The sequence below is a fragment of the Dipodomys merriami genome, unplaced genomic scaffold (genome assembly GCF_024711535.1).
Source record: "Dipodomys merriami isolate MVZ:Mamm:240054 unplaced genomic scaffold, mDipMer1.0.p SCAF_27, whole genome shotgun sequence".
Taxonomy (NCBI): Eukaryota; Metazoa; Chordata; class Mammalia; order Rodentia; family Heteromyidae; genus Dipodomys; species Dipodomys merriami.
This window is the reverse complement of record NW_027204159.1, coordinates 6,488,941-6,512,020: the sequence shown is the minus strand read 5'-3', so window position 1 is coordinate 6,512,020 and position 23,080 is coordinate 6,488,941. Positions and strand designations below refer to the sequence as shown.

At 41.6% G+C, this 23,080-nt stretch overlaps 1 protein-coding gene, 1 long non-coding RNA gene and 1 other non-coding gene across 13 annotated transcripts in view; all 3 read right to left on the bottom strand.

Annotated features, from left to right (window-relative positions):
• Matr3 (matrin 3) overlaps nt 1-10,719 on the bottom strand; it is a 33,236-nt gene extending 22,517 nt beyond the window's left edge. For 4 of the 11 annotated variants that reach the window (XM_070036111.1, XM_070036118.1, XM_070036114.1 and 1 more), the window contains exon 1: nt 10,625-10,719. Coding sequence is in view for 2 of the 11 variants with exons in the window: in XM_070036121.1 (XP_069892222.1) it covers nt 10,396-10,443 (48 nt within the window). In the remaining 9 variants the exon portion in view is untranslated. Of the gene's footprint in view, nt 1-10,395; nt 10,476-10,609 lie in introns of those variants that run through there. The other 7 variants (XM_070036115.1, XM_070036121.1, XM_070036123.1 and 4 more) reach the window with 6 other exon arrangements.
• A 5,061-nt stretch (nt 10,720-15,780) lies between these two features.
• On the bottom strand, nt 15,781-22,788 carry LOC138837380 (uncharacterized). The gene is made up of 4 exons (XR_011375309.1): nt 22,717-22,788; nt 20,094-20,126; nt 18,465-18,543; nt 15,781-16,543 (listed from the first exon to the last, which is right to left on the bottom strand). It is a non-coding gene; the product is annotated as an uncharacterized lncRNA (long non-coding RNA).
• On the bottom strand, nt 17,999-18,194 carry LOC138837535 (small nucleolar RNA SNORA74). Its single transcript, XR_011375339.1, has one exon. It is a non-coding gene; the product is annotated as a small nucleolar RNA SNORA74 (small nucleolar RNA).
• Nucleotides 22,789-23,080: the final 292 nt, after the last annotated feature.

Below are 23,080 nucleotides of genomic sequence, written 5' to 3'. Positions count from 1 at the left end.
TCAATCTTACAAGGAATTTATTACATATCTTAAACAGATTCCAGATGTATGCAGAGCCTGCATATATTTAAAAAGTAGCTTTTTTCATTCTAAAATTTATTAAAAGGAATTTCATATTGTTTAAAAACATTTAAACTCAAGGGTAAGATGTCTGAATACATAAAAATTCCAGTGAAAACATAGATGAGTTTCTTCCTTCAGAAGAACAAAAATACACCCTATAGTATGATGCTTAAATTTCAGAAGACTAAAAAAATTAAATTAAAAAAAATCAAGGTCAGCAAGTCAGAGATGAATCAGTTGTATTGTTTTGGAAAATGAGACCTATTATCACTATCAGAAAGAACCAAGTAAAATCACAAGTAAATGAAGCTTAGGGGTCAAGTACCTGATGTAAGACTTAAGACCAAATAATAAATGAGACCTTCATGCAGAAAAATCAAATTGAGGTGAAGACAGATGTGAATAAGAAAAATAAGTCATTTCCTATAGTTTTAAGAATTTCTGCCCAAATTTAAGCCATACAACAAACTGCCACCCTACACCAGGCAGTGCTTATTTCTTATCTATTCCTATAAGGTAAGGAGAACCAACTCTGGTGAATATGAAAATAGGAGATCTCCCAAGAAAAAACCCAAGTATAGGAAATATAGGTGGATTTAAAGAATAGAAACTTCTCAAGTTAGCACCCCCATCAATGCTCATTCAATGTTCAGGGATACAGCACCTCTAGAGCTCATAACATTTAAAATATGAAAATGAGGTCTTGGTAACTTAGACTTCTGCAAACTTTTCCCAAGAATAGCCCAATCACATGAATATTTTTAAATTCAGATTATGATCTCCACTAAGATGTGTTTATGGATGAAATTGTTTCATTTTTTAATTCATTATCATCGTACCTCAAAAAGGATAGCATAAAATATTCAATTGTTTACATGTAATTCTCATAAAACACTGAAAGATACAATTTTATATTCACAATCACACAACACAGAAGTCTATTGCTATTTGCTACATACGTTTATGGAGTCATTGCTTCCTACGTTTGATTATCCATATACCCAAGAGTGGTATTTTAATGTTAAGCTTTATTACACTAAAAAAAACCCAGACAATATCTGATAGTTACTAGTCTACCACGGGACCAATTCCACTAATGATAGATTAGAGCAAGGATACAATGTATGAACTCAGTGGGTAGAGGAAGTATTAAAAAAAAGTTACCGGTAAGAAAGATTTTGACTAGATTTTAAAAAATAGATGTTATAAGTTAAAAGACACAGAAATGCTGTAAGAGGTGACTGGAGTTACAGATGTTTTTGCACACCAAGAAAGATGAATTTGAGAAAGACATCAAGGAAACTAGTTCTAGACAAGATCCACTTAGGTAAGCTACTTAAGCTTTAAGGTAAGATTTATAAAGACAAGAGTTAGTGAACTTCAGATGAAAAGTTCTTTGCTATGCCTTTAAAATTCTATGCAACAGTAGTTAAAATACTATGGACACTAGGATATTGACAGGATCCTCTTAAATTTTCATGTGTACTTTTTTTTTTAAAAAAATCAGTATCTGCAGTTTTCAACAATTTTTAAGCATCAGGGTTATTAATTGAAGCCTTGACTTTATTGTTATAACCAAAGCCTTTTGTTATTTAAAATGGCTTTCTCAGAGAAATAATAATGGCATTTAACTATGTATAAAAATTTTTATAGAACCTATTTTAAAGTTTTTAGATATTCAGCCAGATGGCGGTGGCTTATACCTACCATCCTAGCTACTCAGGAGGCTGATATGAGGATTGCAGTTCAGCGCCAGCTATGGTAGAAAAGTCCAAGAAATACTATCTCTAATTAACCAGCAAAATATCTGGACTTAGAAGTGTGGCTTCAAGAAGTAGTGTGTCAGCTGTGAGTGGAAAAAGGAGATGAGAGGTGGGGGAGAAAATGACCAGTGAATTTGGGAAAGTTAGCAGTAGGTAAAAGATGACAAAACAGAAAATGGATGTGAGAAAAGGGACAAACAACATAAATTCCATGACAATGTCTAATTTAAGGACAACAACCTTAATATTTTTACTATAATATGAATTTCAACTTACAATGCACCTCCATACATTAGAGTAATATTACTGAGAAGGAATTTCAATCACAAAGCAAGTTCTCAAAAATGTTTTTATTACCACACAGAAATCAGACACAACACTGTTAAGAAAGCACATAGAAAAATAGTCCCTATAGTATAAGCCATTTTTAAGGGCTCATTCACATGACACCAGCTGTCTATTAGTGAGGTTAGTACAAAGGTAAAGACATTTACTAATTACTAAGAATTCATAAAAGATTGGTGAACTTTTAGAGACTAAGTACCACTATATAGCTCAGCCTTAAACAGAGACCTCCTGTCTCTACCTTCTCAGTGCTAAGATTACAAGTATGCTACTACATCTGGCTTTAAAATACCATCTTTTTAAACTGTTTCCCCTTAAATTGTAAGCTTGTTCTTTCATATTAAGTTGTATTTGATAATACAATCTTGGAAATAGTCAACAGAATTAATGTAAGAATATAGTCAAAACCCAATTTACTCATGAATTCCAGATGATCACCTATATAGAACCTTTCATTTGAAGGGAGAGGGCAACACTTCTCTCCACTAATAAACCAGTAAACTTACTAAGGCCTTAAAATGCACTTGTAAGCCAAGATTGGAGTAGTATAAGGATAGACTGCTGTTTAGTTGATGTGACTGCTAGCACCACAAAACATCAAAATATGCTTAACAAACAAACTTAAAGGTATACTTATGTGTGGTGAAGACATGTTTCAATTAAGTTGATGTGGTATAGCACGCTTGTAACCTCAGAACTTGGGAGACTGAGTTAAGAAGATTAAGTTGGAGGCCAGCTGGGTTACAGCAATGCCTGCCACAAAAGGCAAAACAGAAAGAAATGTTTTAATATTCTACACCCCTCATTCTGATGAATATCCAATATTCTCCACTGGATTTTCTTTTCCAATTACAAGTTAAATATTAAAATGGCTGCTTTAAAGGTATGTATTACCCTCACATAGATCTTAGCTACATTCTCAATTATATGAAATAATCTCTTCTCAAAAATAAATTTCAAGATGATTTAATGAAACCATAATCATAAAAGATGGTTTACAGTTTAACCAACAAATATTCAAGCAAAATTGTTTCATCTCACATAAAAAGTTGCAATATCTAGGGCTGGGAAGGTGGCTCAGTGGTAGAGCGCTTGCCTTGCATGCATGAGGCCCTGGGTTCGATTCCCCAGCACCACATAAGCAAAAAGAAAAAAAGCCGGAAGTGGCGCTGTGGCTCAAGTGGTAGAGCACTAGCCTTGAGCTGAAGAGCTGAGGGACAGAGCCCAGGCCCAGAGTTCAGGCCCCACGACCGGACCCAAAAAAAAAAAAAAAAAAAAAGTTGCAATATCTAAAAAACATGTTTTTCTCCTTCAAAATCTCACACATATACACACACAGTGGTCAAAGCAAAACATGTGCAAAATTTCCAATTGTTTTCTCAAGGTCAAACACCACATGATTTGCTAACTTATGTGCAAATACAGTAAATATGTTTTAAGTATTGTTAAACAAAACAATACCAACTCTAAAAAATAAGGGGTCATAATCGATATCACTAGTAGGTGGTCAAAAAAGTTTCATTAGCATCAACTAACAACATTTTGAAAGTTTGCTGCTTGATTTTTGTCATCAGTCACACAAAAATATTGATTTCTAAGACAGAGACCTTTAGCCTCCCATTTGTCAAGCCTAGGCTACTGCTCATGCTAGGTAAACACTCTTACCACTGAGTTATATTTAATATATTTATATATATTATGTTATATAAAACTTGATTGATGGATGTTGATGTTGCTGGTCCTGGGGCTTGAACTCAGGGCCTGGGCGCTGTTGCCCCACCCTCTTTGTGCTCAAGGCTATAATGTTCTACCACTTGAACCACAGTGCAACTTCTGACTTTCTCTGAGTAGTTTATTGGAGATAAAGTCTAATCTCACTGCCTTTCTTTTCCTTCCTGAGCTGGCATGAGCCACTGGTGGCCAGCTTGAGTTTTTTTTTTTCCCACTAAATAAACCAATGAACTTTTTAATAAAATCCATAGGATATAAAGTTCTAGGTTATCCTTTTTTAGTCTTGTATAAAGCAAGATATCACCCAATAGGACAGAAAAAATATGATAAAGTATAGTGCCAGGAGGGCTGTGAATGTGGCTTAGTGGTAGAGTGCTTGCCTAGCATGCATGAAGCCCTGGGTTCGATTCCTCAGTACCACATAAACAGAAAAGGCTAGAAGTAATTGCTGTGGCTCAAGTGGTAGAGCACAGAGGCTCAGGGACAGTGCTCAGATCCTGAGCTCACGTCCCAGGACTGGCAAAAACAAAAACAAAAAAACCAAAAAACTATAGTCCTAGGAAACAAGTATTAATTATTGTGCTGGGAAGGTGGCTCACTGGTAGAGTGCTTGCCTTGCATGCATGAGGCCCTGGGTTCGATTCCTCAACACCACATAAGTAGAAAAAACTGGAAGTGGTGCTGTGGCTCGAGTGGTAGGGTGCTAGCCTTGAGCTGAAGAGCTGAGGGACAGCACCCAGGCCCAGAGTTCAGGCCCCATGACTGGCAAACAAAACAAAACAAAAAAAAAACCACTAGAAAACCGGAAGTGGTGCTATGGCTCAAGCGGTAGAGCACTCGCTTTGAGCTGAAGAGCGCAGGGCAGTGTCCAAGCCCAGAGTTCAAGCCCCACGACTGACAAAAAAAAAACAACAAAAAACAAAAAACAAAAAAAACAAAAAACAAAACCCAAAAACAAAGCCATCCTGGATAAGAAAGTCTGTGAGGGCTGTGAAGGTGGCTCAGTGGTAGAGTGCTTGCCTTGCTTGCATGAGGCCCTGGGTTCGATTCCTCAGCACCACATAAGCAAAAAGAAAAAAGCCGGAAGTGGCGCTGTGGCTCAAGTGGTAGAGTGCTAGCCTTGAGCTGAAGAGCTGAGGGACAGCGCCCAGGCCCCATGACTGGACCAAAAAAAAAAAAAAAAAGTCTGTGAGACTCATATCCAATAACCACTAGAAAATTGGAAGTGGAGCTGTGGCTCAAAGTGGTAGAATGCTCGCCTTGAGCTCATGACTGATGGGGAAAAAAAAAAGAAAAAGAAAAACCAGATTTAGGGGCTGTGAATATAATTAGCATTCTGAAAGTCCTTGGTTCAAACCCATCACTACAAAAAGAAAAGCAGCTAAAAGGACCCCCTCCCCCCCAATCAATCCTTTGGTCAGGTACTGGTGACTCATGCTTGCAATCCTAGATACTCAAGAGGAGGATCTTAGTTTGAAGTTAGCCAGAGCAGAAAAATGTTGGTGAGACTCATCTCCAATTGCCCAGCAAAAAGACAGAAGCCCCTCTGCCAAACCTCGTAACAACTTTTACAGAAGATGACCAAGGGAAAAAAGCTGACTCTAGTTAAAATGGCTAAATTAAACCTCTTCTTTCTTCATTTTCTATGGCCTATGTCTTCACCTCCTTATTCTTCCTTCAGAATGTAGCCTTAAGCTATAGCTACAATTTAACCCTTCTGCCTTTCAGATGCCTTCCTTGTATTATTCTGCAACATCACCAACAAAACATTACTCATTTCATTCTCTTACTTAAAACCCACCACATGAAAAATTTACTATATAGTTCTGTCTCTTACTACTGAACACATCTCCATTCTTACCACCCCTTCTCCCAATAACTCAACATCTTACAGTACTGTCTATTTGGCAACTCCATTTAGGGAGCCATCTCAGTTTTTTTGTTTTGTAAAAATACGGAAAACAAGTGTTGTGGAACAAAACTATGAGGTATGTGTCTCCCCTTTAACCACAGACTGTTATCATATAAAACATTTTGAAAAAAAAAAAACCAAAAAAACTAGAAACATTTGTAAAACTGCAGAATCTGTACTCAAAACTGACTTAATGTGTTAATTTTTGGGGGCTGTTTTAAGGACCAAACTTAGGGCTTTGTACCTGATGGGCCTCTATTACTATATAATGCCCTACATTATTCTTATCTGAATTTTCTATTTGAATTTCTTTTTCACTGCAATATGCCTGCATAGATCTAATTCACCTCTCAGGTGAATTACAGTACCAAGGATATTAACTATTTTAATATAATACCCACAAAGGAAAACAAAAAGTTTCCTACATCTAAACATTTTCATGAAAAATTTCAGGGCTCTTATGTATAATGATCTAATAGCAAAACTATACTATATGCCTAAAAACTATGTACACAACACTTTATTTTCCTGGACAATGTTAGCCTTAGAATAACCACATGTATATGCCTTTTTCTTTTTTGGTGTTGGCTCCAGGGCTTGAGCTCAGGATCTAGGCACAGTCCCTGAGCTTTTTTGCACAAGGTTAATGTTTATCATTTGAGCTACACCTCCACTTCCAGCTTTTTGCTAGTTAATGGAGGTAATGACTTTCCAGTCATTGTTGACTTCCAATGGATATCCTCAGATCTCAGTCTCTTGAGTAGGTAGGATTATAGGTGTGGACAACCAGTGCCTGGCTACATATATGTTCTTAACAGATGTGTTAATAAGAACATTTCAAATTATTATCCAATTCTTGAACTGAATACAGCACTATTTTTTCTCACTTAATTCCTCCTACAAATACCTGAGATACTGAAAAATAAACATGAGATTCTGACTTGCTTAAGTAGTGCTAGCACTTACATTTACTTTTTCTCATTAAAAAACTAAATGAAAGCTGCAAGTATAAGTGACAGTTCAAGGCCAGCCTTGGTTACCCAGTGAGACCCACTCTTAAATATATAGGAATATAACAACAAAATCCCTCCTTTGTATTACGTATAAAATTAGTGACATATAAGCACGTGAATGGCTGAGAAGGTGGCTTAGTGGTAGAGTGCTTGCCTTGCCTTGCATGAGGCCCTGGGTTCAATTTCTCAGCACCACATAAGCAGAAAAAGCCAGAAGTGGTGCTGTGGCTCAGGTGGTAGAGTGCTAGCCTTAAGCTGAAAAGCTGAGGGATAGAGGCCAGGCCCAGAATTCAGACCCTACTACTGACAAGAAAGAAAGAAAGAAAGAAAGAAAGAAAGAAAGAAAGAAAGAAAGAAAGGAAAGAAAGAAGAGAGAGAGAGAGAGAGAGAGAGAGAGAGAGAGAGAGAGAGAGAGAGAGAGAGAGAGAGACACCAGTGGCTCATGCCCGTAATCCTCGCAACTCAGAAGGCTAAGATATGAGGATTGTGGTTCAAAAGCCAGCCCTGGCAGGAAAGTCTGTGACTCCTATCTCCATATGACCACCAGAAAACTGAAAGTGGTGCTGTGGTTCAAGTGATAAGAGTGCTAGCCTGGAGTATAGAGAGGCTCAGGGCTAGAGCCCAGGCCCCAAGTTCAAGCCCCAGGACTGGCACACACACGCACACAAAATCAAACTTAATAACAAATTCAACTTTCTCTTGTAGATGTTATATACCCTAACAAATTTCAATTACCCTCTAAAAATACTGCATCAAGTAGCTGTATAGATACTGATTTCTACACTAAAATTGGCAGATTTTCTTAATAAAACCTTTTTCAATTACAGAACACAAATGTTTGTATTTGCAGTACTGAGAAAGAACACAGGACCTTGTGTGTGAGGCAAGTTCTCTACCAGTGGGCTATACCCCTAGCACAAATCTCAGATCTTATTTTTGTCCTAGTCCTGGTGCTTCAATTCAAGGCCTGAGCTCTGTCCCTGAACTTTTTTTCTTTCTCCTTTTCTCTTTTTGAGACCAGGACTCAAACTGGGTACCTGACCATTTTGCTTCATTGGCTACCAATTGAGCCATACCTCCATCCCCAGTGTCTGAGCTTTTTTGCCTAAGGCTAGCACTCTACTACTTGAACCACAGCTCCACTTCCCTCCTTTTGGTGGCTGGCTGTGAATTGGTATCCTCAGATATCAGCCTCTTGTGTAGTAGCTAATCTTACAGCTCTCAGTCATTGTGAACAGCTCTAATCTCAGATTTTTTCTTTTTTTGACACTGGTGATTGAATTAAGGATATTGTACTTGCTAGGCAAATGCTTTGCCACTACCAACATCCCAACCCTTAATCTCAGATTTTTTTTTCTTTTTGGGTCGGGTCGTGGGGCCTGAACTCTGGGCCTGGGCGTTGTCCCTCAGCTCTTCAGCTCAAGGCTAGCGCTCTACCTTTTGAGCCACAGCACCACTTCCAGCTTTTTTCTTTTGCTTATGTGGTGCTGAGGAATCGAACCCAGGGCCTCAGGCATGCAAGGCAAGCGCTCTACCACTGAGCCACCTTTCCAGCCCCTTAATCTCAGATTTTTAACATGCCTAACCATTAACATTTATATGCACAAAGCTTTTGACTGTATCCAAGGACAAATTCCATTAAGTACAATTCTTCCAGACCCAATGAACAAGAGTTCTACAACACAGATAGTACTTATACTAACTTTGTAACTGATTTAACATCTTCCACATATTAGATTGGAACTTTGTGATACTTCTAAATATCCACAAAACATCACTAAATGTTATTAAAATTTTAGTTTCTGTCACTGACTTGTAAAACATATTTGGCCTAAAAGTATCAGCAGTATGTTTAGACTCACTTAACATAAATGTTCACATGAAGACTGGTTAAATCCTTTCATATTAGTTGAAAATACTATATAAATGCTGTACATAAATAGTAGGGAAAGCATTTGATATGTTTCCTCTATGGGCACCTGTAAGAATTAGTGCTAAGAGGTTTAAAGAACTTCATCACAAAATCTTCAAGGGTAAATAAATGAACTTTTTCAATTCTTAATAATCAGCCAAAACAATCTTTATGTATTCAAAGTCGATGGCATCTAATTTAGTTTTCAAAAACAGCTTACTCCAGAGCAAAAGGAATTGTCAGAATATTTTTGCAACAAAATTGCTTCCTCCACTTTCTGACTTCTAAAGTAATGTTCGAAAATTATGTCCACAGCTGCGCATTGTGCTACCAGTCTGTAATTCTAGCAATGGGAATGCTGAGACAAGGAGTTCAAGGCCAAGTCTGGGATACATAGTAAGACGCTGTGAAATAAAATTTAAAAAAAAAAAAAGAAAAAGGAAAAAATAAGTAGACATGGCATACACTGACAAAACTGTTAGTAAAATAATAAGCTTTTAAAGGGATTTTTATTTTGAAAACTTGGGTGAATAGTCTAAAATTCTTTTGCCAGCAGAGTCAATTGTTCAAATTCACCTGGGAGAAAAACGTGTCATACCATTGTAAAATCTTAAACCAAGCTTTAATACAGAGAGCGGTATCAATACAAAAATCCCATGATCACCACCTACGAAATCAACGACTCACATTATTCCAAGAAATTATTCTAGAGAACAATTCTGAATATCGTAACTGTCCTAGAAATGTTTAGTTGAAAACATGTAACTGATCCAATAGGAATATTCCACAGAAGACGTTATTCCACAAGACCGAGCCATAAGGAAAGATCAACATTTCGGGGATAGTCATCCACCCTGAAAGTAAAATACAGAGCATGGCACAGAACTAGTAATGGAAAGAACGGTGCGGCTACTACATCATGGTACTCCAAACCCTTTGTCTGGAAACCGGAAGGTCCCACAAAACATGATCCTGTCCAGATGAACCTGGACTAACAGTATTTGTTCACAGAGAAAAGGAATGTGAGGCGACTGACCAAACATGGAACAAATCCGCCTCCCGGCGTGCAGGTTTTTTTATACACGACGCAATACGAAAAAACAAGCGTTAACGTCTCATTTTCGGCCATTTTTACGAGACTGGGGGGGGGGCGGGGGGTGTTGTTCCAGATGTCTGGCTAAAATCGCGCGGGCGTCTGGGCAGGGAAAACGAGTGTGTATGGGGGAGGGGGGGGTGCTACGAAGCCAAGGGCGAGGATGGGCTTGAAAGCTACACCAGAAAAAAAAAAAAAAACCCACGTAGCTCAAAACAGAAAAAGCTTTCCAGTGTTAGAAATCCTCCATTTTGGGGGGTCACATTTTCAGAGGAAAAAGGCAAACGCACTCTTTGGGGTTGGCGCTACCCAAGGCCTTTGCTAGCTTTAACTATCCGCCCCAAACGGCAGGTTCCCCAACGGACCGTAGGTCCCTCAGGCCTCAAGCGCTCCTCCCTCCCCCTCAGCGCGGCGGCCCGCGTGTAACGGACTTGTCCCGCCCCCGCCTACGGTTAGCCCAAGACGCGTGAGGCTCGGCCGATAAGCAAACCTCGGGAGCCCCGGCTTTCCCGCTGCACCCCGGGCCACTGGGTGGAAGCGAGTCTTCCTCAAGAACCGCTCACCTCCGTCACCTGAGGAGGCTGGTTGCGCTGCCACTGCGCTCCTAACATGGCGGCCGCCGATTAGGCGGCTCACATACGCAGCGCGAAGGGAGGCAGAGCGGGCGAGCGGGAGCGAGCAATAAAGGCGCGCCGCCGGTTCCCCGCGGCCCTAGTCGCCGTCGCTGCCCCCTCCCGGCGGACGCAGAGCGCCCCCGGACACCCACCCGACTCTTACCAGCTTCGCGCCTACCTGAGGGAAAGGGAGAGGGGAAAAGGAGAGGTACCTCTCTCCCTGAGAGCGGGACGCGGAGGCTCCCACAATCCCCCGCAGCAACGGCGCTGGCAAGAGGCGGCGGCAGCGGCTGCAGCACAAGAACTAACCCACTCTCGCGAGAGCGCTCGTCCCACCCCCCCCCCCTCGGGCCCCGGTTCGGCGCGCGCCAGGCTCCTCCCCCTTTGCGGTGCGCGCCTTATCTCGTTCTCGCTTTTCGCGGCGTTCCTCTCAGATCCCGAGATTTAACTCTTCTTCCTGGGGCTGAGGCGTGAAAATGGGCAAGTTATCTTCTGAGTTGGAGTCCCTTTCCCCAAAAGGCATCTATCTCCCACATCCCTAAACAGCAACGTGCGAAACTTAAGGTGCGTATTGGCAGGGCGGAGAGTCTCTAGCGTAAACCTAATTTCTACACTCTGTGCAGTTATCTGCTGACGGATGGTACTTCAGGGAATTGATACCATTTCGACTGGTTTTTAAATAAAAGGAATTTCCGTCCAGAAGAGTAAGTAGGAGCAAGAGACTTAGAGCCCCTTCCCTCGAAGACTGCCACCGAAGCCATTTGCGTCCCCATTTCAGACAAGCAAAGAATACAGCTCTCCCGAACCACAGAATTCAGCTGTCGAGGGCAAGGAATTTTCCAGCACAATTAATGATGATGAATAATTACGGAATGCTTACTATGGGTGAGCAACACAATTAACCTCTCAAAATCGGAAAGGTACTGTCCTACTTCAGATGCTATGAGACACTATAAACTTATAATGAAAAAAACGAATTGCTCCAGGGCGTTTCCTGAAGGAGTATAGCCATTAAAAAATAAAAAGTCTCAGCTGGGCAACGGTAACTTACTAGGTACTCCGGATTTTTTTTTAAAAATCGGATGTGGAACTTAACTCAGGGCCCGGGCAATGTCACTGAGCGTTTCCCCTCAAGGCTAGTGCTTTACCCACGTTGAACCACATCCTCACTTCCGACTTTCTGGTGGTTAGTTGGAGATAAGTCTCAGGAAACGTGATCTTCTGATCTCAGCCTCCTGAGTAAGCTAGGATTACAGGCATAAGCCACGAGTGCCCAGCCAGGAGTCCAAGTCTTGAGGATCAAAGTTTCAGGCTAGCCAGAGCAGGAAAAATCTGTGATAATCTTATCTTCAATTAACAACCAAAAAAAAAAAAAAATCGGTAGTGAAGCGGTGGCTTAAATGGTAGCCTTGGGCACAAAAGCTCAGGGACAGCACCCAGGACCTGCACACACACAAACACATTTTACCTCAGAACATGTGCAAGTCTATCTGGAGAACACAGCAAATTCCTGGTTGTTCTACAACAACAGGGTGTTACAAGCTGGGTTATTTTAAGATTTAAGAAGACACATCAGGAGCTGGGAAGGTGGCTCATTGGTAAGGCGCTTGACTTGCATGCATGAGGCCCTGGGTTCGATTCCCTAGCAACCATATAAGCAGAAAGAAAAAAAGCCAGAAGTGGCACTGTGGCTCAAGTGGTAGAGCGCTAGCCTTGAGCTGAAGAGCTGAGGGACAGCGTCCAGGCCCAGAGTTCAGGCCCCACAACAGGACCCCCCCCCCAAAAAAAAAAAGACACATCAGGGGCTGGGAAAGTAGCTCAGTGGTAGAGCACTTGCCTTGTCAGTGGTAGAGTCTTGCATGCATGAGGCCCTGGGTGCGATTCCTCAACACCACAAAAGAAAAAGCCAGAATTGGCACTGTGGCTCAAGTGGTAGAGTGCTAGCCTTGAGCTGAAGAGCTGAGGGATAGCGCCCAGGCCGAATTCAGGCCCATGAGGAGCAAAAAAAAAACCAAAAATCAAGACTATCAGTCTTGTCCTCTGGGGGCTTGTATTAAACACTGAACCAATAGTGTTATGAATTGGGGTAATCTGAGCTATGAGAATATTAAAAACTTAAGTTTAAGCTAATATTTGATAACCATGTGAAGAAAATGAGGCAGTACTTAGGCACAAATATGTTATGAAACCCAGTGCTTTCACAGGCAGCTTTTGAGAAACTAACCTTAAGTCTAAAGAGGTAGAGAAAAAAACGTCTTGAGGTTGTAAATGCAGTGGGACAAGCAGCCAAACACCTGAGATTCAAGACTTAGAGCTTACTGTCAGATTTTGAAAAAATTTTCTGCATCCATGGAGAACACAGTAGTCAACTGAAGATGGTTTAGATACTGAAGATAGTTTAGATATTAACCCATATAAAAATGCACACTCTGAAAACCATACTTAAGGACAATGTGATGAGTGAAGATGAAGACTAAATAAAGTATTTCAAGACATTGGTAACATTTCCAGTTTAGTGGGGAAGTGGGCTGAGTACCCAATGTAGTAGAAATGGGCTTTGTTATGCTATGAACCATTATTCCCAGGTCTCAGCCTTCTTTCTGCATAGCTAGGGTTTCAGGAATGTCCACAGTGATTAAGTTGAACTGCAACTCCAGTGTACATGATAAAGGCTTGAAGGCATTTAGGTTTCAAGAATTGCCCCAAAGTGAGATTTGAGCTGGCTTTAGGAGCTAAAAGTTTAAGAGGGGACCTTACTAATCTTAATCTAATTTCCATTTGAAATACCATGTGCTCCGTATTTCTATTGGCTAAATGTCTTCAACTCTAGGGTCTGTCAGTCAAATCTTCTCAAATGTTTCCAGAAGGCTATGCCATCTTCTGACTGAAAAGAAAAGTCACTTTTTCAGCAAATCATCACAGGAAAACTAAATGTGATGGGGCACTAAGAAACATAGCCGTTGGGGCTGGGAAGGTGGCTCAGTGGTAGAGCGCTTGCCTTGCATGCCTGAAGCCCTGGGTTTGATTCCTCAGCACCACATAAGCAAAAAGACAAAAACCGGAAAGTGGTGCTGTAGCTCAAGTGGTAGAGCACTAGCCTTGAGCTGAAGAGCTGAGGGACGACAGCACCCAAGCCGAGTCAGGCCCCATGACTGGACCCAAAAAAACCCACAAAAAACCTGGCTGTGAGATACATCAAGCACTTTATTGGCACTTGGGTTACTTGAGAGTAGATGAGATGCTCCTAAAAATCTTCAAAGCCAATTTCTGATGAGACTGTGAGAGGTTTAAAGTAAAGTTTAACTCACCTAAATGATGGATTTTTAATTACAAGGTATTAACTCTGGACCTGAGTTGAGTCCCTGGTTGAATATGGAGGACAAAATCCCTTAAAACCTTCAACTGGTGAATATGCTGTTAATACCAATAATACATATTTGTTTTTGTGGTGCCTGAGATCAAATACAGGGTATCACCCATGGATTGCAAGTGCTCTACCTTTGTTATATCCCTAGATTATTTTTGAAACTGCAATTCGTTAATGGTCTGAGTAACAGGCCTGAGACCAATAATTTTACATTTAGCAGTTAATATGTATGGAGATACTTTGTGCCACACTCCAAAAATCCCATAATCAAGAAAAGTTTGCCTATGATCTAGCAGCTAGTAACATTAAGGGAACCTTTTGCTTTTCAGTTTAAGTACATGTTTTAGTAAAGACAATTCAATAGCATGCCCATATTTTTGCTAAAATCCACAAGACCCACTTGTATGTAGCACCTCCCATTGAAGCAATGGTACGCCTTTTCCGTGTACAGTGGAATGTTTGGTTCTTTTATTTTTTAGGTCCGGTCTTGGGGCCTGGGCGCTATCCCTCAGCTCTTCAGCTCAAGGCTAGCACTTTACCACTTGTGCCACAGCACCACTTCCAGCCTTTTCTTCTTATGTAGTACTGAGGAATCGAACCCAGGGCCTCGTGCATGCAAGGCAAGTGCTCTACCACTGAGCCACCTTCCCAGACCTGGTTCTTTATCTTGCTCACATTATTTTCTTGAAGGTCACCGAGCTTGTTATTGTCTTAAATTACATTAGGCAATCAAAGCAGAGAAGGGATTCTTGCATGTATGCCATAGCTGGCCTCATGTCATTAGCCTTAGAAGTGGAGGTATAAACTAAGCAGTAGAGTACTAGTTCTGAGCTGAAAAATCCAAGAGGCTGAGTTACATTTCCCTAAATTGACACAACTATGATCCTTCCAAACAGATAGGATTACAAGGGTAAACTATTAGTTCCTGGCAGCACAAAACATTAACACCCCAAGGATCATTAACTAGAGATGATCAAGCAATAGATCAAACTTTGAACTAGTCTTTAGGCAACTTGATTAATATGACCGCACTTATGAGAAAGATGTTGTTAAGATTTTTTTGTGTGTATGTGCATGTGTGCCAATGCTAGGGTTTAAACTCAAGGCCTCGGTGTTGTCTTTTAGCTTTTTCATTCAACACTTGTCCCATTCCACTTGAACCAGACTTCCACTTATACCTTTTTGGTGACTAATTGGTTTCCTGGACTTTTCTGCAAAGGCTGGATTCAACCTGAAGCCATTAAATCTCAGCCTTCTGAGTAGCTAGGATTAGCGGTATGAGCCAAGGCTGCCTAGCTTTAAGCAGAGACTTAAAAGCATTACATTTGTTAGTTCACTGAAACTGCTTTCTAGCAATTTGATAGTTCCAGTAACTGGGGCTGGCCATAAAGCCCTAATTAAGCACAAGACTCACAGAAATAATTTTCACTACTTTAGGTCCTAATTAGTTCCTCTTGGCAGGTTGTTTTCCTTTGTGTGGATTCCTAGGCACTTAGTCTTGTTTTCTGTCCCTTTGGGTTTTGCAGAATTATCCCCCCTGGGCTTATTCTCCTTGATTGAAATTTGAGACCTGATCCAAAATTTCAATGTAATTTTTTGAATTAAAAAAAAAAACCAAAAACAAAACCTAGAGTAGGCATCGCTGGTGGCTCATGCCTATAATCCTAGCTATTCAGGAGGCTGAGATCTGAGGATCATGGTTCAAAAAGCCAGCCCATGCAGGAAGTCTGAGACTCTTATCCCCAATAAACCAATAGAAAAACAGAAATGGTGCTGTGATTCAAGCAGTAGAGTGCTTACCTTGAGCTGAAGAGTGCAGGGACAGTGCCCAGGCCCTGAGTTCAAGCCCCACAACCAACCAAAAAAACAAAAAAACCTACAGCAGCAGGATGGAATACTGGAACTGAAAAAGAGTAGAGCAAGTGGGGACCAGGAGGCTCAAGGCTTAAGACTCATCAGCACATGAGTACCAGGCAAACTTATTTATTTGGTTTAGTACAAGGAAGGTTACTATAGATCCAAACAGGCTATACATGTAGAAAATAAGGTCTTAACATATTTTGATATTACAGTCATCAACATAAAAAGACAGAGTTTGTGTACCCAGTGTTAATTGACACCAAGCAGGGCTGTGACTTAGACATTTATCTCAACTTTCATAGGGTCCAGTTGACAGCCTTCTGAGCACTGGTGAGGTAGCAGTCCAACCTCTTAACCCTTTCCTAGTCTTAATGCTCAGCTTCTGAGTTCCCTACATAACCAGTAACCAAAAAAGGGGGTGGGGGCACTGAGAATAGTACTTATTAATTAGTCCCCAACTTACCTTTAATATTTTCTCCCTCACAAAATGAGGGTTCTTTCGTTAACTTCTGTCTATGACAGCTCGGCAGCTTGTATATCCTGTCAATCTAATTGTTTCCATCACAGAACGGTATGGGAAAAGAATGATAAAGGGTAGTCATGACTTTAAAGCTACTTTGGGTGTTTTGTGTTAATATTTTTGCGGATATGGTTTTGTACTTGCTTGGCTTGCACTCTACCACCTGACCCATGTTTCCAGGCTGATCTTTGGTGGGTGTTTTGGAGATGAGAATCTTGAGGACTTCTGTTTGAGTTGGCTTCAAATGATTATCCTTTGGATGTGCTAGGATTACAGATGTGAACCACTTGACCCCAAATAAATGTCTTCTTACATTTCTTCTTAGACTCACCAGGGCATAAGTTCCTTTGCTTAAAAAAAAAAACAACCAAGTCAATTAAGAAATCCTATTAAATCTCATGATTATATTACTAAAACCAACACAGACAAGGACAGGGATACACTGCAAAGTAGCAACATAGGAGCCTCTATCATAGTAGTAGCCCTACTGTGGTCAAAAGGCAATCTGCTCACTTAATACAGTAGATTAAATGGTATAGAGGAGTTGTCAAGTGGAAAGTCATAGCCATGAGTTGAATCCCTAAACAAAAAAGGTACCACCAACAAAATTACCCTATAGGCTTTTTATGACAAAACCATTTCTAAGGACACTGTGATCAAAGGCTCTGTAGTAGCTAAAATTTGAAGACTGTTTTTTTCGTAAGTGGAAAAACCAGGTATGATAGCTCACACCTACCTGTTGTAATCCTAGTGACATAGCATTTGTTTTCTCATCTACCATAGGAAGCAGAAAAATAGCACTGAATTCCAGGCTAACCAGAGGAAAAAGGATGGAAGGCTCAAGGGTTGAATTTCACTCTATAAACAGGGGTTGGCAAAGGCCACGGGCAAATTCTAACATGCTACCCTGTTTCTAATGGCCCCTGAAAACAGAATTTTAAAAAGATTTTCATTTTTAAATTATAAAGATGACAGAAGGGTTTAGTTATGTAAGTTGGGATGTCATCCCTTTCCTTATGGTTTCCCTCCCATTATCCCCTTTAAGTTGTATAGTTCATTTTTAACAGTTTCTACTGAGTATCAGTGCTGTATTTGCTCACTCTTTGGCCCTCCGTTTCTGCCCCCATTGTCCTCCCAAAGGCAGGTAACTATACACACTAGACAAAAAAAACCTCTTGTTTCAGTTTTCTGGAGTTCATTTATATGATCAGATGCATATAGGCATTGTGCGTTGGTGGCAAACAGAATTTTGACACTGAAAATTGCATGCAATTCCAATTTTAGTGCCCATAGCCATGCTCATTTGTTAACACATTGTTCAATGGCAACAGAAGCAGAAAATATTTACTGTTTGAGCTAGGGCATTAAGCTTGCACCTGTGCTCTTCAACAGCAATGCTAATACTTAAAAAAATGAAGGTACTGTGTTAGGACCTTTGCACTGTCACCTAGACTTTTCAACTCACAGCTGGTACTCTACCACTTCAGCTATGTCTGGCCCTGTATTTTGCTGGTTAATTGGATGAGTCTCACGATATTTTTTGTCTAGGATGGCTTTGAACCTGGACCCGTAGATCGTAAGACTCCTGAGTAGCTAGGATTACAGATCTGAGCACTGGGCCTTAGTGTTATCTTGAATTAGTTGCACAGTAGGACTGTCTTAGCCAGACATTGTCAAAGACAGTAATGAAAACAGGTTTCTCATAATTCAAGAAAGTATTATAAATTATCTCTAAGGTGCTAGGGATTGAACACAGGGCCTTTCCCATGACATTCTACTACTGCTCTTTTCCTAACAATAAAAAATCTGTTTGCACCCAGACTAGGACCAACTCCATAGGAGAAGTCATTCCACTCTCAGAGGTGCAAAACACTGTCCAAAGGCACTTTGCCCCAACACCAAAACAGTGTATGGAGCAAACCTCAAAACAGTGTTTGTTCTTCCAACAGTGTAACACAATCACAGGCACCACAGTAGTCTGGATAGCTGACAACTGCTGGATTAATCCTCAAATAACTTAGCATTGTTTCAGACACACAGGTATTCCAAATACAAGTCACATATACTCGCATCACTAGTTGGGATGTTCTCATATATTTTCAGTATTTTTTTCTACCATAGAGTTCTTGCACAGAACACTGAGATCTAGCTGTGATCAAAGCAAGACAAATACAACTTGTTAGAGGGAAATAATTATTTCCTGATGGCTATTAACTAGTCAACAGGCCTGGCTTCAACGGGTAGCCAATGTTGGAAAAAACAGACATTTACCTGACAAGTCGACGTGCATTGTCCACCTGCCAGTGTTTCTCTTTAAAACGGTGAAGATGTGCTCTATTTTCAAGACACCCTAAGGAAGGGAAGCAAATATGGCTTAGTGATCTAGTGATAGTAACAGTCTGACAGTCCTTTTAAGGGAAGGCCATCTCATAACAATTGCTGAGGGTATTGGGTAATAGGGACCTATGTACTTTTTTTTACCTTTTAATGAATCCAAGCCAGAAAGACAATCTATCCTTAAGTTCCTTGACAGTGTACCAAACATGTTACAAGAAATTGAGGGCAGCTAAGTTTGTATCTAGCAAAAGAATTTAGGCTAGACAGGAAATTAGGGGTAAAAAGATAGCATGAGGGGCTGGGAAGGTGGCTCAGTGTTAGAGTGCTTGCCTTGCATGCATGAGGCCCTGGGTTGGATTCCTCAACACCACATAAGCAGAAAAAGCCAGAAGTGGCGCTGTAGCTCAAGTGGTAGAATTCTAGCCCTGAGCTGAAGAGCTGAGGGACAGCACCCATGCCCAGAGTTCAGGCCCCACAACAGGCAAAAAAAACAAAAACAAGAAAAAGATAGCATGTGCAGCGAACGCCTTCTCGGCCAGCGAGGAAGAACGACCACCACACCAGGAGTCTTCTCAGATCACACTTTATTGGAGAGCTTTTGAGTTGATAGGAGAGCTTGAGCGAGAGACCCCGTGTATGGAAATGTGGCCGCTTATATAGGGAGTAGGAACACGGGTCGTTCCATCATTGGTTGTCTGCCTTTCACCGTCACCAGGTGCCACGGGATTGGCTAAGGGCTCTAAATGGCTTGCACATGCGCGAAGCCCGGGACCCACAGTCCCGCCAAGCACTGCCTAATATGGAGTTGTTTACCTCAAAGCTGCAAGGAAGCGGGCGCCATCTTGTAATGGCGTTTACCCTGGCTCCCTGCAAGCATGAGTCCATCTCAGCCATCTTACCTAGTCTTCTTGGTCATGGGTTAAGTAGGAAAAATTAACCCCTTCAAGAGGGCTTTTTGATTGGTAGGTCTCCTTTAAGTTATAAAGTCCAGCAGTGAAGACTGAGTGCTGTCCTTATTTCCCATTTCTTTTCTAGCCCCATTTAGTTGTCACATTGGTTCTGGTTTACCACCTTATCCTGGTGTCTGCAAGTTACATAGGCCTCAATTTCCTGACTGCCTGTTTTCCAATAACTAATTATCACTTTTAATGAAAGCAAAATCCCATTAACTCCCTTTATCAGGCATCTTTTGTGCTATCTGTAGGCACTAAAAAAATTAAAGCTTGACTTCTATTAATATACCCCTGGCAGGCTTACTTTTCCTGTATCCAATGTGTAACTCAGGTAATTTTATACTGCCCACACCTGTTAGACCAGAGCAACTCAGGTGTGGATTTTACGTTTCCCACTCAAGCCATGCTCTTGCAGATTTAAACTTAGTGAATAATAAATTATGCTGACATCCTGGTATAGTTAACTACAGAGTTGGCATGAACCAGGCCCAGAATGCCAACCAGCTATTGGCTGCTGTTCTCCCAGCAGTGTAACACATGCCTAGGTACAATGTTCAACCTAGGCAGCTGCCTACAGCTGGGGCAAAAGAGATAATTAAGTTGTACTCACCTCACATGTGCCTGAATTCCACAGCTGGCTACTCTGAAACCAAAGCACTCTAGGTTAGTCTTGATATCAAAACACACATATGCAACTCACCTCATTCCCCAAGATCTCTTAACTTTGTGAGGCTGGAGACACAGAAACAATAGTGGACAATAGAACAGCTTATCCTTGGTTAGATTTGTTTTCTTATCTTTTTCATAACCTTTGTATCACAGCAGTTCAACAGTATATCTACAGTCTTGTCAACAATAGAAAAATCTAGCTCTAGCACATACCAGCTGACTCAGTAAGTAACTGTACCTGTCACCTAAGAGATTATGAATAATGCTTTGTACAGTCCTTGGGATATTTAAATAGAATATAAGATTAAGCCTCAGCATATGTGGTATCACGAGCTATATTCACAGAAATGCTATCAAGAATCAGGGTGAGACAAGGTACTGGCGGCTCACACCTGTAATCCTAGCTACTCAAGAGACAGATCTGAAAATTTAGGTTTGATGCCATTGTGGGCAGACAAACTCAAAAGACTTAAACTAACCTGCAAAAATCCAGAATTGGAGATGAAGTTTAGATGGTAAGAGCACTAGCTTTGATCAGAAAAAGCTAAGGAACAGCATCCATGCAGAGTTCAAGCCCCAATACTAGCATGAAAAAAAAAACCACCAATCAGAACGTGCAGTTACCCAGGGAAAGTAATGGATGAAGATTAACTAGAAAGGCCAAGGGCTAATAAAAACTGATATAGGGCCAGACACTGAAAATAAGTGTTACTTAGAGCAGAACTTGGCTCAAACCTGTATTATCTACTCATGAGGTGACGATCCAGTAGGCAGCCTGGGCAAGTTTCAAGGCCTAGGCCTCACTAATGGCTGGATGCAGTGGCATGCAAGTCATCCCTAGTGACACCAGGAAGCATAAAACGGTAGTCTAGAGTGGCCAGGACATTAATACCAGAACCTAACTCAAAAGTAGTCAATGGAGGGCTGGGAAGGTGGCTCAGTGGTCAGAGTGCTTGCCTTGCATGCAATAGGCCCTGGGTTTGATTCCTCAGCACCACATAATCAGAAAGGAGGTTGCACTGGCACTATGGCTCACATGGTAGAGCACTACCCTTGATTTGAAGAGCCGAGGGACAGTGCCCAGGCCCAGAGTTCAGGCCCCACAACCAAAAACAAAACAAAAAAAATCAATGGAAAAAGGGATCTAAGGCAGTATAGTATATGCCTAGGCAAGCAGGAAACCCCAAGTTAGATTGGATCTCCATTTACAGTCATGAGCAGATCCCACCATTCACAATGTTGAATGAATAGACCCCAAGACTGGTGCCACAATTCAACTACACTTCCAATTTCCCCCTCTTGCTGATTAACTGAACACTTAAAATACTGGACTTCTTTGTTGCAAATAGCTTGCTACTGGTTCCTGGAGAACTCAAAGGGACTAGTGGTAGTTATGTTTCCACGACCTCCACTACTGATTTAAAAGTAATAATCAACACGTTTTCAAAAATGTTCATGCCAGGCAATGGTGGCTCACGCCTGTAACCCTAACTACTCAGGAGGCTGGCTGAGGACTGTAGTTCAGAACTAGCTCTGGCACAAAAGCCGTCAGACTCCACATGGCCACCAGAAAACCGGAAGTGGCGCTGTGGCTCAAGTGGTAGGGCGCTTGCCTTTGAGCTGAAGAACTCAGGGACAGGGCCTGTAAATCCTAGCTACTTGGTAGGCTTAGAGTATTTTGGTTCAAGCCGGCCTGAGCAGTAAAGTATGTGACTACATTCAGTTAACTGCTAAAAAAGCAGTTGAAGCTGTGATTAAAGTGGTAGTTCACTATCCTTGAGAAAAAAAATTCAAGGACACCACCCAGGCCTGTTCAAAGACCAGGCCGGCACCAAGAAAAAACTATTTCTACACACTCACCATGATCAGTCCCGTTCATCTAAGCCATTACTTTTTTTTTTCTGGCCATTTTGCAACTAATCTCACCCAGATAACATTTTTTAAAAGTATTTTTGTGGTATGTGAGTTTTGAATGCAGGGCCAGAGCGCTGTCCCGGAGCTCTTCTGTTCAAGGTTAGTGCTCTACCATTTTGAGCCATAGCTACACTTCCAGTTTTCTGGTAGTTAACTGAAGAGTCTCACGAACTTTCCTGCCCGGGCTGGCTTTGAACCGTGATCCTTAGATCTCACCTCCTGAGTAGGATTACAGGCGCGAGCTACCAGTGCCTGCTACATCAAGTTAGTGTAAATGAATAGGAAAAAAAAATGAGTTGGGGTTAACCGGTCAGGCCTAAAAATCGAGTGTAAAACTGGCCTGCCCCTTTCAGGGCCAGTTCCGCCCAAACACGTGGATCTCACAAACCTTCCCAAATCTCTGCCCGCGGCGCCTGGAGAAGCTTTCGAGATTGGCTCGAGTCTCGCTGGGTGAATTTCCAGTAAGAACCCAGTAGAACCCAAGTGGCGACATTGGGATTTGTTTCCCAGCCTCTCTACAAGATGCCTTCCAAGCCTGGGGTCCCAAGGAAACTAACCCTAATTTCGCCCTGCAGAAGCCCTCCCACTCCTTTTCGACCGTAGCTGGTAAACCTCCTAGGCTTCTTCCTCACAACCTAGCCCACACTCACCCGCACATGAACGGAGCACCGCAAGACGCAACCACCACGTTACAGGCCAGAGGCGAAAGGGCAGCAGGAAGCTGATAGGAGCCCCACCCCGGAGCGCGGGGCAGGACTTTTGGGCGGGGTTTCTCGCCCAGGAGAGGCCGGGTTTAATGAAAAGCCAGGAAAGTGGTGGACTGGAGCTGTGGATCGGAGCTACGTCTTGGATATTGGGAAAGGACTGGAGTTTAAACAACTGCTACATTTGGTGGGCAGATTTACATTTCATTTCTTATGTAAAAGGGGCGCTGTTCTTGTTACTACTAAAAAGAGAACGTCCTTTGTGGTGGTAGGAACCAACCGAATGCCTGCTTTTAATGTGCCTGAGTGG